This window comes from Prunus persica, chromosome G1, assembly GCF_000346465.2.
Source record: "Prunus persica cultivar Lovell chromosome G1, Prunus_persica_NCBIv2, whole genome shotgun sequence".
NCBI lineage: Eukaryota > Viridiplantae > Streptophyta > Magnoliopsida > Rosales > Rosaceae > Prunus > Prunus persica.
The window spans coordinates 33,363,740-33,375,878 of NC_034009.1; the positions used below are offsets into that span (position 1 = coordinate 33,363,740).

The following is a 12,139-nucleotide window of genomic DNA, read 5'->3' on the forward strand; positions in this document are numbered from 1 at the left end:
GAGGTCCAGCGAGCTCAGACTATCAGTGAGTGAACTTTTTGTTTTAATAAATGAATTTAAGCAGTTCAGTTTCAGTTATAAGCTGTTTTATGCTATTAAATATTTTATGTTGCATGCTGCCGAGTGAAATTTCCTTTAAAGAATATAGGAAAAGATATTCTTGTTAATTATCAGATAAATGGCAGCAGAATTTTAAAGGTTACAGAAAGTTAATGATTTAACAGTTTTGCTTCAGAAACTTTATATTTTCTTAAACCACCTTGTACCCAGATATTAAATGTTGCCTTCAGATTATATTTGTTGCATTCGAATTATATTTGTTGCCTTCGGTTTAGTCAGCATGCTTGACAGTTGCCCCACGAGTTCCTTGGTATTCGAACTCGTGTGGAGCGAGTAATGCGGATAAAGGTAGACTACGGTCCCCTGAATCCTGTTAGTTGTGGCTCGGACTAACTTCGTGTCATTGAGACCTGCGAGTATGTGTCACCCATGGTAATGCAAGGAATTGACGGATATAAGGATTTGACGGAAATATGGGTACACCTAGATGATAGTTTTCAACTTTTTTCAAATGTATAGTTATATACATGCATCGATTTCAGAAATAAAGAAAATAAGCTAGTTTGTATAACTGTTTTTACAGTAGGGTTAGTATGTTCATATGTTATTTTCTAAACTTTGTTTTTGGGTCCACTCACCTTTTTTGTTGTTTTGCGCCCCCAGGTAGTAGACGTGCACATGAATCCACCATCGGGCCACTTCCCATCTTCCGCGCCTTTCTTCTAATGTAGGATTTTGTTTGTAAAAGAATTCACTCTTTTGTAAATTCTTAGTAGTCGCTTTGATATTTTGCCATAGACTGAGACATCACCCCCTCTCCGTTGGTTGATGTAGGATCTTACAATCCACCCCCTTTAAGGGCCCGACGTCCTCGTCGGCACACTCGCACCACACGACAGAGTGGCTCTGATACCAAATTATCACACCCCGAGATCGACTCCGCCGTAGCACGATATTGTCCACTTTGAGCCCCCTTCTCTGCCCTCACGGTTTTGTTTCTAGGAGCTCACGAGCAACTTTCCAGTAGGTCACCCATCCTATGATTGCTCTAGCCCCCAACTCGCTTAACTTCGGAGTTCCTACGACTCCGAAGCCAGTGAGCTCCCAAAAGGCATCGTGCTAGATGGATGCGGGTGTGCACATATAAGGCATATCACCCCCTCTCCGTTGGTTGATGTGGGATCTTACAATTCCGTCAAACTTTCACCGGAATAAATCTGTCCCGCCAAAATTTCTAAGTAGCATTTTCCATCTCCAAATTTGTGTTACGGGTGCTTCATCCCAAACAAAGGTGGGCTTCTAAACAAAGCGTTATTCTCTTCAAAAGCCCAAAGCCCATTATCTTCCAGTCTACTCCCTCCAAGCCTCCAACTCTGGGCAACAAGCAGCAAGAAAATTAAGCATCTGTGTTTTTTTTTTGGGGGGGGGTCAAGTATAGTCAAAGTTTCAAATAAGTAGAAATCAAATAAATTTTGATCCAGAAAGAAAGAAGAAAGAAAAAAGGACAAACTATAAAAAAAAACCCCAACCTATAGGGTCATTTATGAGTTCATACCCGATTTTAGGGACATTTATCAGTACATACTCAACGTTATGAAAAACCTACAATTTGCCCCCTCCGTTAACGAGATCGTCTGAGAATCCATTATCTGCCTATGTTGCATTTGTGGAACCCATTTGTTAACTGACGTGTATTCCACATAAGAAATAAAATTAATAAAAATAAATGAAAAACAATAAAAAAAATCTAAAAACCCAAAAAAAAAAACTTATAAAAATTATAAATTAATTAAAATTTTTTTATAAATTTTATATATTTAAAAAAAGCTCATCTTCTCCCATTTCCCCTGCGCCTGACCTCCATAACCCACCAAACTCAATCAGTGTCTTACTACTATACCAGACCCAACACCGCCGCCAAAACACCTAGCCCCTCAATGCTTCCTTGCCAGATCCGTTTCTCTCTCTCTCTCTCTCTCTCTCTCTCTCTCTCTCTCTCTCTCTCTCTCCACTCCCTTGGACCTAAAAATCTTCAATTTGTAAAACCCAGGTGGTTGGGTCTTCGCGACAAGCCATGGGGGATGTTTTCAAGACCTTGCGAGCTCGTCGTCGTTCTTCAGATCTCGCCGGAGCTAGAACAATATTAGGATCTGCAAAATGAGTTTACATTTGAGGAATTATATGTGTTTTTTGCATTCTTGTAGCTAGAACAATACATTTGGGGAAGTATCTTCATCGTTTGTTATTGGTGAAGTATCTGCCTTTTTGGGCTCTGTTCTTTTTCAAGTTTATGTTTGTTTGAACTTTGTCATTTTGTTCCAAAAATTAATCTTGTTTCTGGGTTTATTAGTTTCTTGAGGAATTTTAACTTGGAAATTTGGAAATTTGGAAATCAACCTATCACAGTACTTTACCAATATTCTTCTTTTCCAAATTTCTTGACAATTTGTATTTCCTAATGTTGTTGAAAAATGGGTTTAAATTTGAGGAGAAGAAGGATGAGCTTTGCAACGACATACTCTGATTGCTTCTGCTTTGAATGTTTGTCCATAAATATTCACAATGACACACACCATCACCACCACCATCGACAGCTCCATACTTCAGCTACGTTTTGTAAGTTTTTGTATCAATCAATTCAAATCTAAGTTCTCAATGGCGGATGAGGGGTTGTTGTTGGATCTCTCCTCCAGGAACCCACGCCACAGACCCAACCAACTCTGTGAACTTCACTGAACCCATCTTCCCCTACCAAAAAAAAAAATATTTCTAAATCTAAATTAAAAAAAACCAGGCCAGTCGCCATAACCCACCAAACTCAAATCGATTTCAAAACCTCATTTGTACTTTGTCAATTTATTGATCAAATTCGAATTTGAAGGTTGCAGAACACAAAAAAGCCCCAATTTCATGTTTCTAGAGAAGTTGGGGTGGGTTGGGAGGGGAGGAAAGAGAAAGAGAGTTGGGTTTTTGGGTGGGCAATGGAAGAGGGGTGGCTGAGAGGTGGGGTTGAGTCGGGTGGGAAAGAAGGTTGCCTGGGTAGGAGAAGAGAGATAGGATTTTTTTTTCTTTTCATTTTTTAATGTTTTTAATGATTTTAATATGATTTAAAAATAATATTTAATCTGAATATAATTTTTTATTATTTATTTGTCCACTTATAAGTCCACGTCAGTTAAAAAATAGGTTCCATAAATGCCACGTAGGCAGATAACGGATTCTCTGACGATCTCGCTGACAGAGAGAGCAAATTATAGATTTTTCGTGACGTTGAATATGTACTGGTATATGTCCCCAAAATCGAGTATGAACTCGTAAATCACCCTATATATTGGAGGGTTTTATGTAATTTGTCCAAGGAAAAAAGAAAAAGATAAGCAGATAAGGAAGGTGTGTTAGCTGGCAAAAGGTTGGCTTGGCTAATGGCTACGTCAGCAAGCGCTTCAATTACAATTTGACTTTTTGACTCTCTGTTTTCTCTCTATCAGTTTCGGTTTCTTCTCGCACGGGCCACAGTGCTACACTCTCTCTTTCCGTTAGCAAATTAGGGTTTATTAGCAAAATATGGGTTCTTGGTGATCCTGGGAAGTAGAAGGAAGAAAAAGTGACATCTTTGGGTTGAGATCTGCTGCTTCTCTCTCTAGGGTAGAAAATTGAAATGAGCGCCTCCAGGTTCATAAAGTGCGTGACAGTCGGTGACGGTGCTGTCGGCAAAACCTGCATGCTTATTTCCTACACCAGCAACACCTTTCCTACGGTCAGTCCCATTTTCGTAAATTTACTGCCTTCTTCCCATTTAAGTACAATTGCTTATGTATTTTCATATGCTTTAGTTTTTGCTTCTTCCTCCGGTAACTTCGGGGGTAAAGTGACGTAATTTCTATATTAGCTGCTCATTTGGCCAATAAAGCTTAATAATATTTCACCAAAGTCCAAACCTTGATTTAGGTCAAGAATGACATTAATTTTGCTTCATGAAATTGTATGCGCTCTTAATTGTTGTTAATTTTTGTTGGCACATTATGATGCATTGCTTTGTGTGTGGTGTTTAGGGTTCTTTTCTTTTAGAGTTGTGATCCTGCTACTTCATATAGGCGAACTTGGGTTGCATATCATTGACTTAGTGTGCCTTTGTTTTGTTAACTATCACGCACAACAGGACTACGTGCCGACCGTTTTCGACAATTTCAGTGCTAATGTTGTTGTGGATGGAAGCACTGTCAACTTAGCACTATGGGATACAGCTGGTGATTTTACTACTCCCCTTTTGAATATGTGGATTCATTTTCTTTGCTTTGTTTTTGTTTTCTTTTTTTGTTCTTTAGTTTGGGAATTGCATTAACCATTTTCTCACAGGGCAGGAGGATTACAATAGATTAAGGCCCTTGAGCTATCGAGGGGCAGATGTCTTTATCCTCGCTTTTTCTCTCATAAGCAAAGCCAGCTATGAAAATGTTGCAAAAAAGGTTCCAAATCTTCTTTATAATCATTTTTATCTTTATTTGCAATGATCTTAACATATGACGTCTTCGTCATTGGTGTGTGGATAAGTTGTTTGAAATTTGTTTTCCTTTTCAGTGGATTCCTGAACTGCAGCATTATGCACCCGGCGTTCCAATAATTCTGGTTGGAACAAAGCTTGGTAAGATCTTGTTTCAGCCCTTATTCTATAATGCATTGGTATATTGTTCTGGTGCATGATAATTTTGCTATGTTTGTGCTGGTGTCTGGTCTGGTGCATTATGGTCCCTGTAACTTTTGGGACTGGCTATGGACTATGAACTTCTCATTTCTTCCATGTAAAGATCAGCATCAAGGTACAGCAGAGCTGTATTGCTCTGCTCTTGTTAATCTTCTCATTTCTAAACTTCTTTTGGTGAGTGTGCATTGAATACTAGTTCTTAATTTGATATTTTATTCAATACTGCACTGTTATCAAGGTTGATCTTTTGTTTACTTAGTCCTGCAGCAATTGATCACTTTTTTTCCTGTTCTTGAGTCAATATTTCTTATCATTATTTGGAGCATTTGTTACTATCATTTATTAGTTACTACTGAATTTTCTTACTCTTTTGATGAACGTGCTCAATTTTGTGATTTTCATTCACAGATCTTCGGGATGATAAACAATTTTTTATTGACCATTCTGGTGCAGTTCCCATTAATACTACTCAGGTAAAGACTACTGCTTCGCCCCCAAACGTGAATATTTTTTTAAGTTGGTCCACTGACCTTGGATTACTTTTTTTGCCTAAAGGGAGAGGAAATGAGGAAACTAATTGGAGCGCCAGCATACATTGAGTGTAGCTCAAAAACACAACAGGTATGCATATTTTTCTTCTTCCCCTCTTCCTCAATTTTTCATGTGTATTTACCCCCCGTTATTGATGGGATTCATTGACAACTGTAATGGCAGAATGTGAAGGCTGTTTTTGATGCGGCCATTAAGGTTGTGCTCCAGCCGCCAAAGCAAAAGAAGAAAAAGAGAAAGGGACAAAAGGCTTGCTCCATATTGTGATAAGTAACAAATAGATTTATGAGATGATGTGTTGACTGGCCGGCCTTTCTTCATCACTACCTCCTTTGTAGTTGAAGTCCTTTGAGGAAGCAGCAAGCCGTGGTATATGTATAGCATTCACTGACATTCTAGGGATTCATGTGATAGCATTAGATGGTTTGTTTAAGACATGTTTTCACGTAGTGTAACTCATGGTTAGCCTTGTTAACACACGTACCTCTGTGTCTCTCTCATACATATACCAGAGGTGATGAAGATCCCTATTATGACAGATGTTATTGGTTGCAATGTATTCATAATTGTCATTCCTCATTTTAAGTGTTTGATAATACAAAAGTTTGGGTATTTACAGGTTTTGCGTTATGGTTTATATTCTTATCGGGTTGCGTAATGGAACTCCAGCTAATGGCATTTTGATTTGGTTAAACTTTCCCCTGCAAACTCACGATTTTGGACCAAGTTTTTAGTGATATTTGAATCCCATAAAAAGAAATGTATACCTTTGCAATATTGCATTATCTCTTTACAAATAATATTAATGTCTGTATAACACAACACAGCATAAGCCAAAAATATACAATAGTGGTCTTTATTAATTTAATACATCCCTCCGAAAACTGCCTATTCTTATCTTAGCTTGTAATCGAAAAGATTCTTATGCTTTACCTTTGGTTATAGGAAGTATACCACATAATAATAATAGTGCCTTTGAATTAATGAATCCCTCCGCTATTTTCTTGCTGTAGACTAACTAGTTGTTTATAGAGACTACCGGGTCTTCCAATCAGCTGCTCGTGGCTACCCATTTCCACCACCCTACCATTTTGCAGCAGAGCAATTCTATTTGCATCCCGGATGGTTGACAATCTGTGTGCGACCAAAATTGTCGTTCGGCCTTCCATTAGCTTATCAAGGGCCTCTTGAACAAGCTTCTCAGACTCTGTGTCCAATGCACTTGTTGCTTCATCTAAAAGAAGAATCGATGGATCTTTCAATATTGCTCTAGCAATTGCCACCCTTTGTTTCTGTCCTCCTGATAACTGCACTCCTTTCTCCCCAACTTGAGTTTTGTACCCTTCAGGCATTCTACTTATGAAACCATCTGCATTTGCTGCTTTGGCAGCCGTTATCACCTCAACGTCGGATGCTTCCTCATTCCCGTACTTGATATTCTCATAAACTGTCGTAGAGAACAATGCTGGCTCTTGCTGAACTAGACTTATCTTCTTCCTTAACGATTTCAAGTTTAAGCTTTTGATATCATACCCATCAATAACAACTGTACCAGAAATGGGGTCATAAAATCTCATTACTAGTGCAATCACACTACTCTTCCCTGACCCGCTTGGGCCGACAACTGCAAGACTCTTTCCTGCCGAGACCCTTAAATTCAAATTGTCGAAAATGGTGATATCTGGCCTTGCAGGGTACCAGAAGCTCACATTCCTGAATTCTATATCTCCTTTGACATCAGCGACAACATTTGATTTGGGAGCATTTAGATTTATGGCTGTTTCTCTTTTTAGTATTCTGAAAATTGGGCCAAGTGCTTGTGATCCCTTCACAATGTCTGGCGTGAGAGCTAGAGTTTCTGCTATTGACAGAGCGGTGATTATTAAGACCATAAAGGACTTCATGATGTCTCCAAAATTTGAGTCTTTATGCTTGATTAGTATTGATGCATACCAAAGGCCAAGTGCATAGGAACAGAATGCAAAAAACTGCGACAAACCATAGCAGAAACCTGATATGTGTCCTCTTATAACTGCTTGCTTGTTTGGCTGGTTTAGTTCTGAGGCGAATTGCATTGCTATCCGTTCTTCACAACCAAATGCAGCAACCGTACGGATATTGGCAATTGCTTCACGTGCCACAGCCGTTGCTTTAGAGTAGGCACGGTTATAGTCCCCTCCAAATCCCTTTAGAAACAGTTGCTGCAGATATAAAATCAAGAAAACCGACATATATTGGATTAAGGATAAAAAAACAATTAGATGATTGAAACATATAATTATGCGCTTTAACATAATGGTGATATGTGACTCTGACCTCAGCAATGGAAGCTCCAATAAGTAGTGGGAGAGAGGCAATGACAACAGCTGCAATACGCCAACTTAGGGTGAAGGCAATAACAAATGCAGTCGCTGTGAGTGCTAGATTCTGCACAATTGTTGATAGACGGTCAGCTAGAGCACTTCGCACTAATGTTGCATTTGCTGCTAAAATTGAGGTCAGTGCTCCAGTGTTATTCTCATCCAAATCAAACCAACCAACTTCGTTGGAAAGCATAGCTGCAGTTGAAACAAGAAAGATTTCTCATATTTGCTTGATTTCATAATGTAAATGATGTGAACAATGAATAAGTTGTTTTATTGCAATTGCAAGCATGTCTCCATCTCTATTTGTAGGTTTATCATTCTTAAATTATGCTAAACTATCACTTTGCACTTGAAATTGGAAATATAATTTGAGCTTTGAGGTTTGAATGGTGAGTAGAAAAGAACCTGTGAACATTAATAAGCGAACACGAGTTGTGAGCCGCTCCCCCATCAATGTATAGAAATAGTGTTGCAGCAGATATATTGGAACAGTAGCAACGGCCACTCCAACAAATATGAGAGCTACCTTTTTAACCTCTTGTTTGATTTGAGAACCAGTGGGAGCATAAAACGCTGTCAATATATCAGTTATTAAAAGAGCAAAAAGAGGAGCTTCCATTCCGGCCAGAACTGCACCAACTGACCCGAGTATCGCATAGGGCCACTCAGGGGCATTTAATTTTATTAATTCCCATATTGATGCAGTAGGAGCAGAGCTTGGATTCTGCTGTCTTGTTGTGATTGGCTTAGCCTCCTGCTGATAGTTATTCGTGGTTTCTCGAAAGCTAGAATCTCTTGAAGAATGGCCAGATGTTAACTTGGAATCTTTAACACGTTCCAATACCTGCAAGCTCACCAGATTTGCATACTCCCCTTTCTTGGATATCAATTCTGAATGGTTACCACTCTCAACAACCTGGCCATTCTTCAAGACAATGATTGTATCCACATCTCGGATAGTGGACAGCCGATGAGCAACAATGATTGTTGTTCGATGTGACATGATTTTGTCTAGTGCCTGCTGAACAATTTGTTCTGATTCTGCATCAAGAGCACTTGTGGCCTCATCTAAGAGTAATATTTTTGGGTTTCTCAACACTGCTCTTGCAATAGCTATTCTCTGCTTTTGCCCTCCTGAAAGCTGAGTTCCTCCCTCTCCTGCCTGAATTCAATAATTGGTTATGGCTATCATAGACACATCAGTTTAATTAGTTAAGTATATATGGTTTCATATATAATAACACAGTCGAGGAGATGATGATGTAATGGTGCACCTGAGTGTAGTAGCCATCTGGTAATCCTTGAATGAAAGAATGTGCATTTGCAGCTTTAGCAGCTTCTATGATTTGATCCATGTCCGCATCTTCTTTACCAAACAGAATGTTACCAGCTATGGTGGTGGCAAACAATGCTGGTTCTTGGTTTACCAATCCCATCTGTTCTCGTAACCATTTTAATTGGAGAATTCCAACATCATGTCCATCCAACAGTATTTTACCTAGCAAAAGTTGGTTCATAAGCGACACAAGATCTTTTAGTTAAAAATTGATTGTCCAAGAAGAAAACTAATGAATTTTATAATTAAGTCATGGTTTGGACTTAAAGAGATTAATTAAATAAACCTGAAATGGGGTTGTAGAATCGTTGGATCATGGATATAATAGTGCTCTTTCCAGAACCACTGGGACCAACAACAGCAAAAGTCTTGCCAGCGCCAATAGAAAAGCTCAGATTTTCTAACACCCTATTAGGTCGTGATGGATAGCCAAAACCAACCTCACAAAAGTCAATCTGCCCAGATACTTTTGGCAATACTATTCCATTGTCTGAGACCTTAGAGGAGTTAGAACCTGTCTCAATCATCTTCATGATATTGGCCGCAGCAGCTCGGCCTTTAGCAATGGCAGCAAGGTTTGGAGCAGCTTGACCAAGAGCACTAGAGAAGAAAAAGGTCTGCTTTTATTCAGGAAACAAAAAAATACCAAACCAACAAAGGAACCCCATTACATATTAGAGTGGACTTACAATCCACTAAAGATGACATTGATAATTGTTGTGAATGCTTTCCCTCCATTTGTGTCATGATGCCTTACAAGTATGCCAGCATACCAGAGAAGCAATGCCCAAGCACAAAACAACAGTCCATATGTAAAGCCTACACCAACTCCTTTTGCAAATCCACCCTTTTTACCCAGTTTGAGGGCCTTATTAAGTGAATTTGAGTATGCTTCAATGGCTCTGTCCTCTCCCCCAAATGAATACACAGTACGAATCTGCGAAATAACCTGGTCCATGCAAAATGTGAGAGAAAAATAAAAGGAAGCATTGGTGGCCAGATTCATAAAATTTGGCCCCAAATTAAAGGTTCTCAAATATATATATATATATATATATCATGCTGGAAATTACAAGAACTACCTAGCGTAGCAGAAGAAGATACACTAAGTACAGTTTACCTCTTCAGCAACTTTTCCGGCTTCAGCATAGGCAGCCTCACCCTTTTCTGATAAGGTAGACATGATTATTGTATAAGCTCCCCCTGCAATAGCTATCAATGGAACCACAGCCAAGGTCAGAAGCGTAAGCCGCCATACCGATGTAAACCCAATGCCAAACCCAACAATGAACTGTGAGAGGTAACGCAGAGCATGGCCTGTCTGTATTAAGATACAAGGAACAATGTTAACTATGTCATCTATGTATCTTTAAGTACCCTCTTCTTCAGAAAATTTCGCTACAGAATCAAGCATAGCATCATTTTCCTTTTTTCCGCTAATTACCTTGTCACCTATTGCATCTTGTACTAGAATTGCATCGCTTGAAATATGGAAAATAATATTAGTGTCTCTGGCTTCAGTGTCGAAAAAATTGATATCCTGTTTTAGAACTGACTGGAGATACTTCAACCGCAAACGAGCTGTCTGCCTCTCCCCGGTTCGCATCCAGAAAGCGACACCTGAAAATCAAAAAAATGTCGACAAGGGCATTGAAGCTCTGTTTAAAGTGAAGAAAAGTAGTTGGTTGCTCGCTCTAAGAGATAATTTTGCCAATAAGATGAGTTTGAAAACTGAAGTGATCAAGCATACCAATCCAGGCTGATGCAAAAAGAATGAGTCCAAGATATACCAAGTACAAAGCGTGCTGCATGCAAATATGAGAATGGGCAAAAGTCAGATATTACAGTTGTTGACTGTAAATGAGAAGAGAACCAAAAGTAACACTAAACATATAAACATACATATATGATATGAGAGATAACCGATAAATTTACCAAAACAGAACATCATGGAAACTCATTTAACCTCCAAAATTCAACCAAATTAGTGTCAGTGTGGGACGAAAAGGGTTATCAAATTCAAATGCTAGTCTGAAAATGAAATGTTTGATTTTACCTGGGAAACCCGGGAAGACAATTGTTGAGGATGCTTTGCCAGATGTCCCAGAGAATCAATCATACGACCAAACAAAACAAAGAATACAGGAAGCACAGCGCCATGGATGCAGGCCCCGACACTTCCGAAAAGCATCAAGACAAAGTCCACTTTATCAGCAGCAGCAAAAAGGCCGACTAATGAAACACTGCGGTGCTTGCTTGAACTCGTTGGTTGCTCCATTTTCGGAAGTGGGTTGCTGTCACCGTCTGAAAGCTTATTGGAGGCAAGCTCCACTTCCTCCATTTGTAGAAAAATCTGCGTAGCCAAAGTTGCTGAGAACAGAAAGAGGGAGAGAGCGAGCAATTGGAATTAGATAAGCGTAAAAGGCGCAGGCCTAGGTGAGTTCGTGAAGTCTATTTCCCGCCAATTAATGCCAAAGATATATAACTTTTTTTTATGGTTGGGCAGCAAGCCAACAAACTACTCGGCTACTTATTAACTGACTTTTGAATCTTTATTGCCGTCTTTTGTAGCTTTCACTTGAGCTGTTGTGTTGTGTGGAAAGTGTGAGAAAGTTAATATTATTTTATTTAATATTAATTTTCTATTTGAATGGAAATTAATAAAATTTATTGGATTAAAGACATGACCCTTGGGTTATTATAATGACTCATCTTCAATTGGACGGTGACAACTCTTCACATGTGTCTGGAACTCTATCAGAAACCTAATGATGCATTGTTTGCCTTTTCAGTTTGAGATACCTTTTTGGAAAGGATATTTCATCATCTATAAATAAAACAATCCTCATACAATTCTATCATTCAATTAATTCTCTAGATACAGACTTCCATCTATAGAGAGCATTAGAGTTTTCATATCCACAAAGAGAGGTTCCTGCATAATTTGGTTCAAAGTTCCTTATGAATTGCTGTGTTTCTTTCACAAGAAGGGAGGTCGTTGTATCATAGGAGGTGAACGCTTGTGAACCATAAGCACCAGTGTGGGGCGTAATTCGTTTTAAGGTCAGAGTGTCTAACACTTGCCTCAACTCAATTAAAGTTCTTCTAATTCCATTCTCATTTTGT

General features: G+C 38.9%; 2 protein-coding genes across 2 annotated transcripts; one reads left to right on the forward strand and one right to left on the reverse strand.

Moving 5' to 3' along the window:
- Positions 2,981–5,934, forward strand: LOC18792458 (rac-like GTP-binding protein 5). The gene is made up of 7 exons (XM_007223434.2): positions 2,981–3,817; positions 4,220–4,307; positions 4,417–4,526; positions 4,639–4,702; positions 5,171–5,235; positions 5,318–5,383; positions 5,477–5,934. Exons 1-7 carry the CDS (start codon positions 3,719–3,721, stop codon positions 5,576–5,578), a joined length of 594 nt encoding a protein of 197 aa, XP_007223496.1. The 5' UTR covers positions 2,981–3,718; the 3' UTR covers positions 5,579–5,934.
- LOC18789930 (ABC transporter B family member 13) lies at positions 6,064–11,457 on the reverse strand. Its single transcript, XM_007225384.2, has 10 exons — positions 11,070–11,457; positions 10,764–10,818; positions 10,458–10,633; positions 10,134–10,334; positions 9,703–9,962; positions 9,300–9,613; positions 8,952–9,175; positions 8,083–8,839; positions 7,628–7,869; positions 6,064–7,512 (listed from the first exon to the last, which is right to left on the reverse strand). The coding sequence occupies exons 1-10, from the start codon at positions 11,352–11,354 to the stop codon at positions 6,292–6,294; spliced, it is 3,735 nt and encodes a 1,244-aa protein (XP_007225446.1). The 5' UTR covers positions 11,355–11,457; the 3' UTR covers positions 6,064–6,291.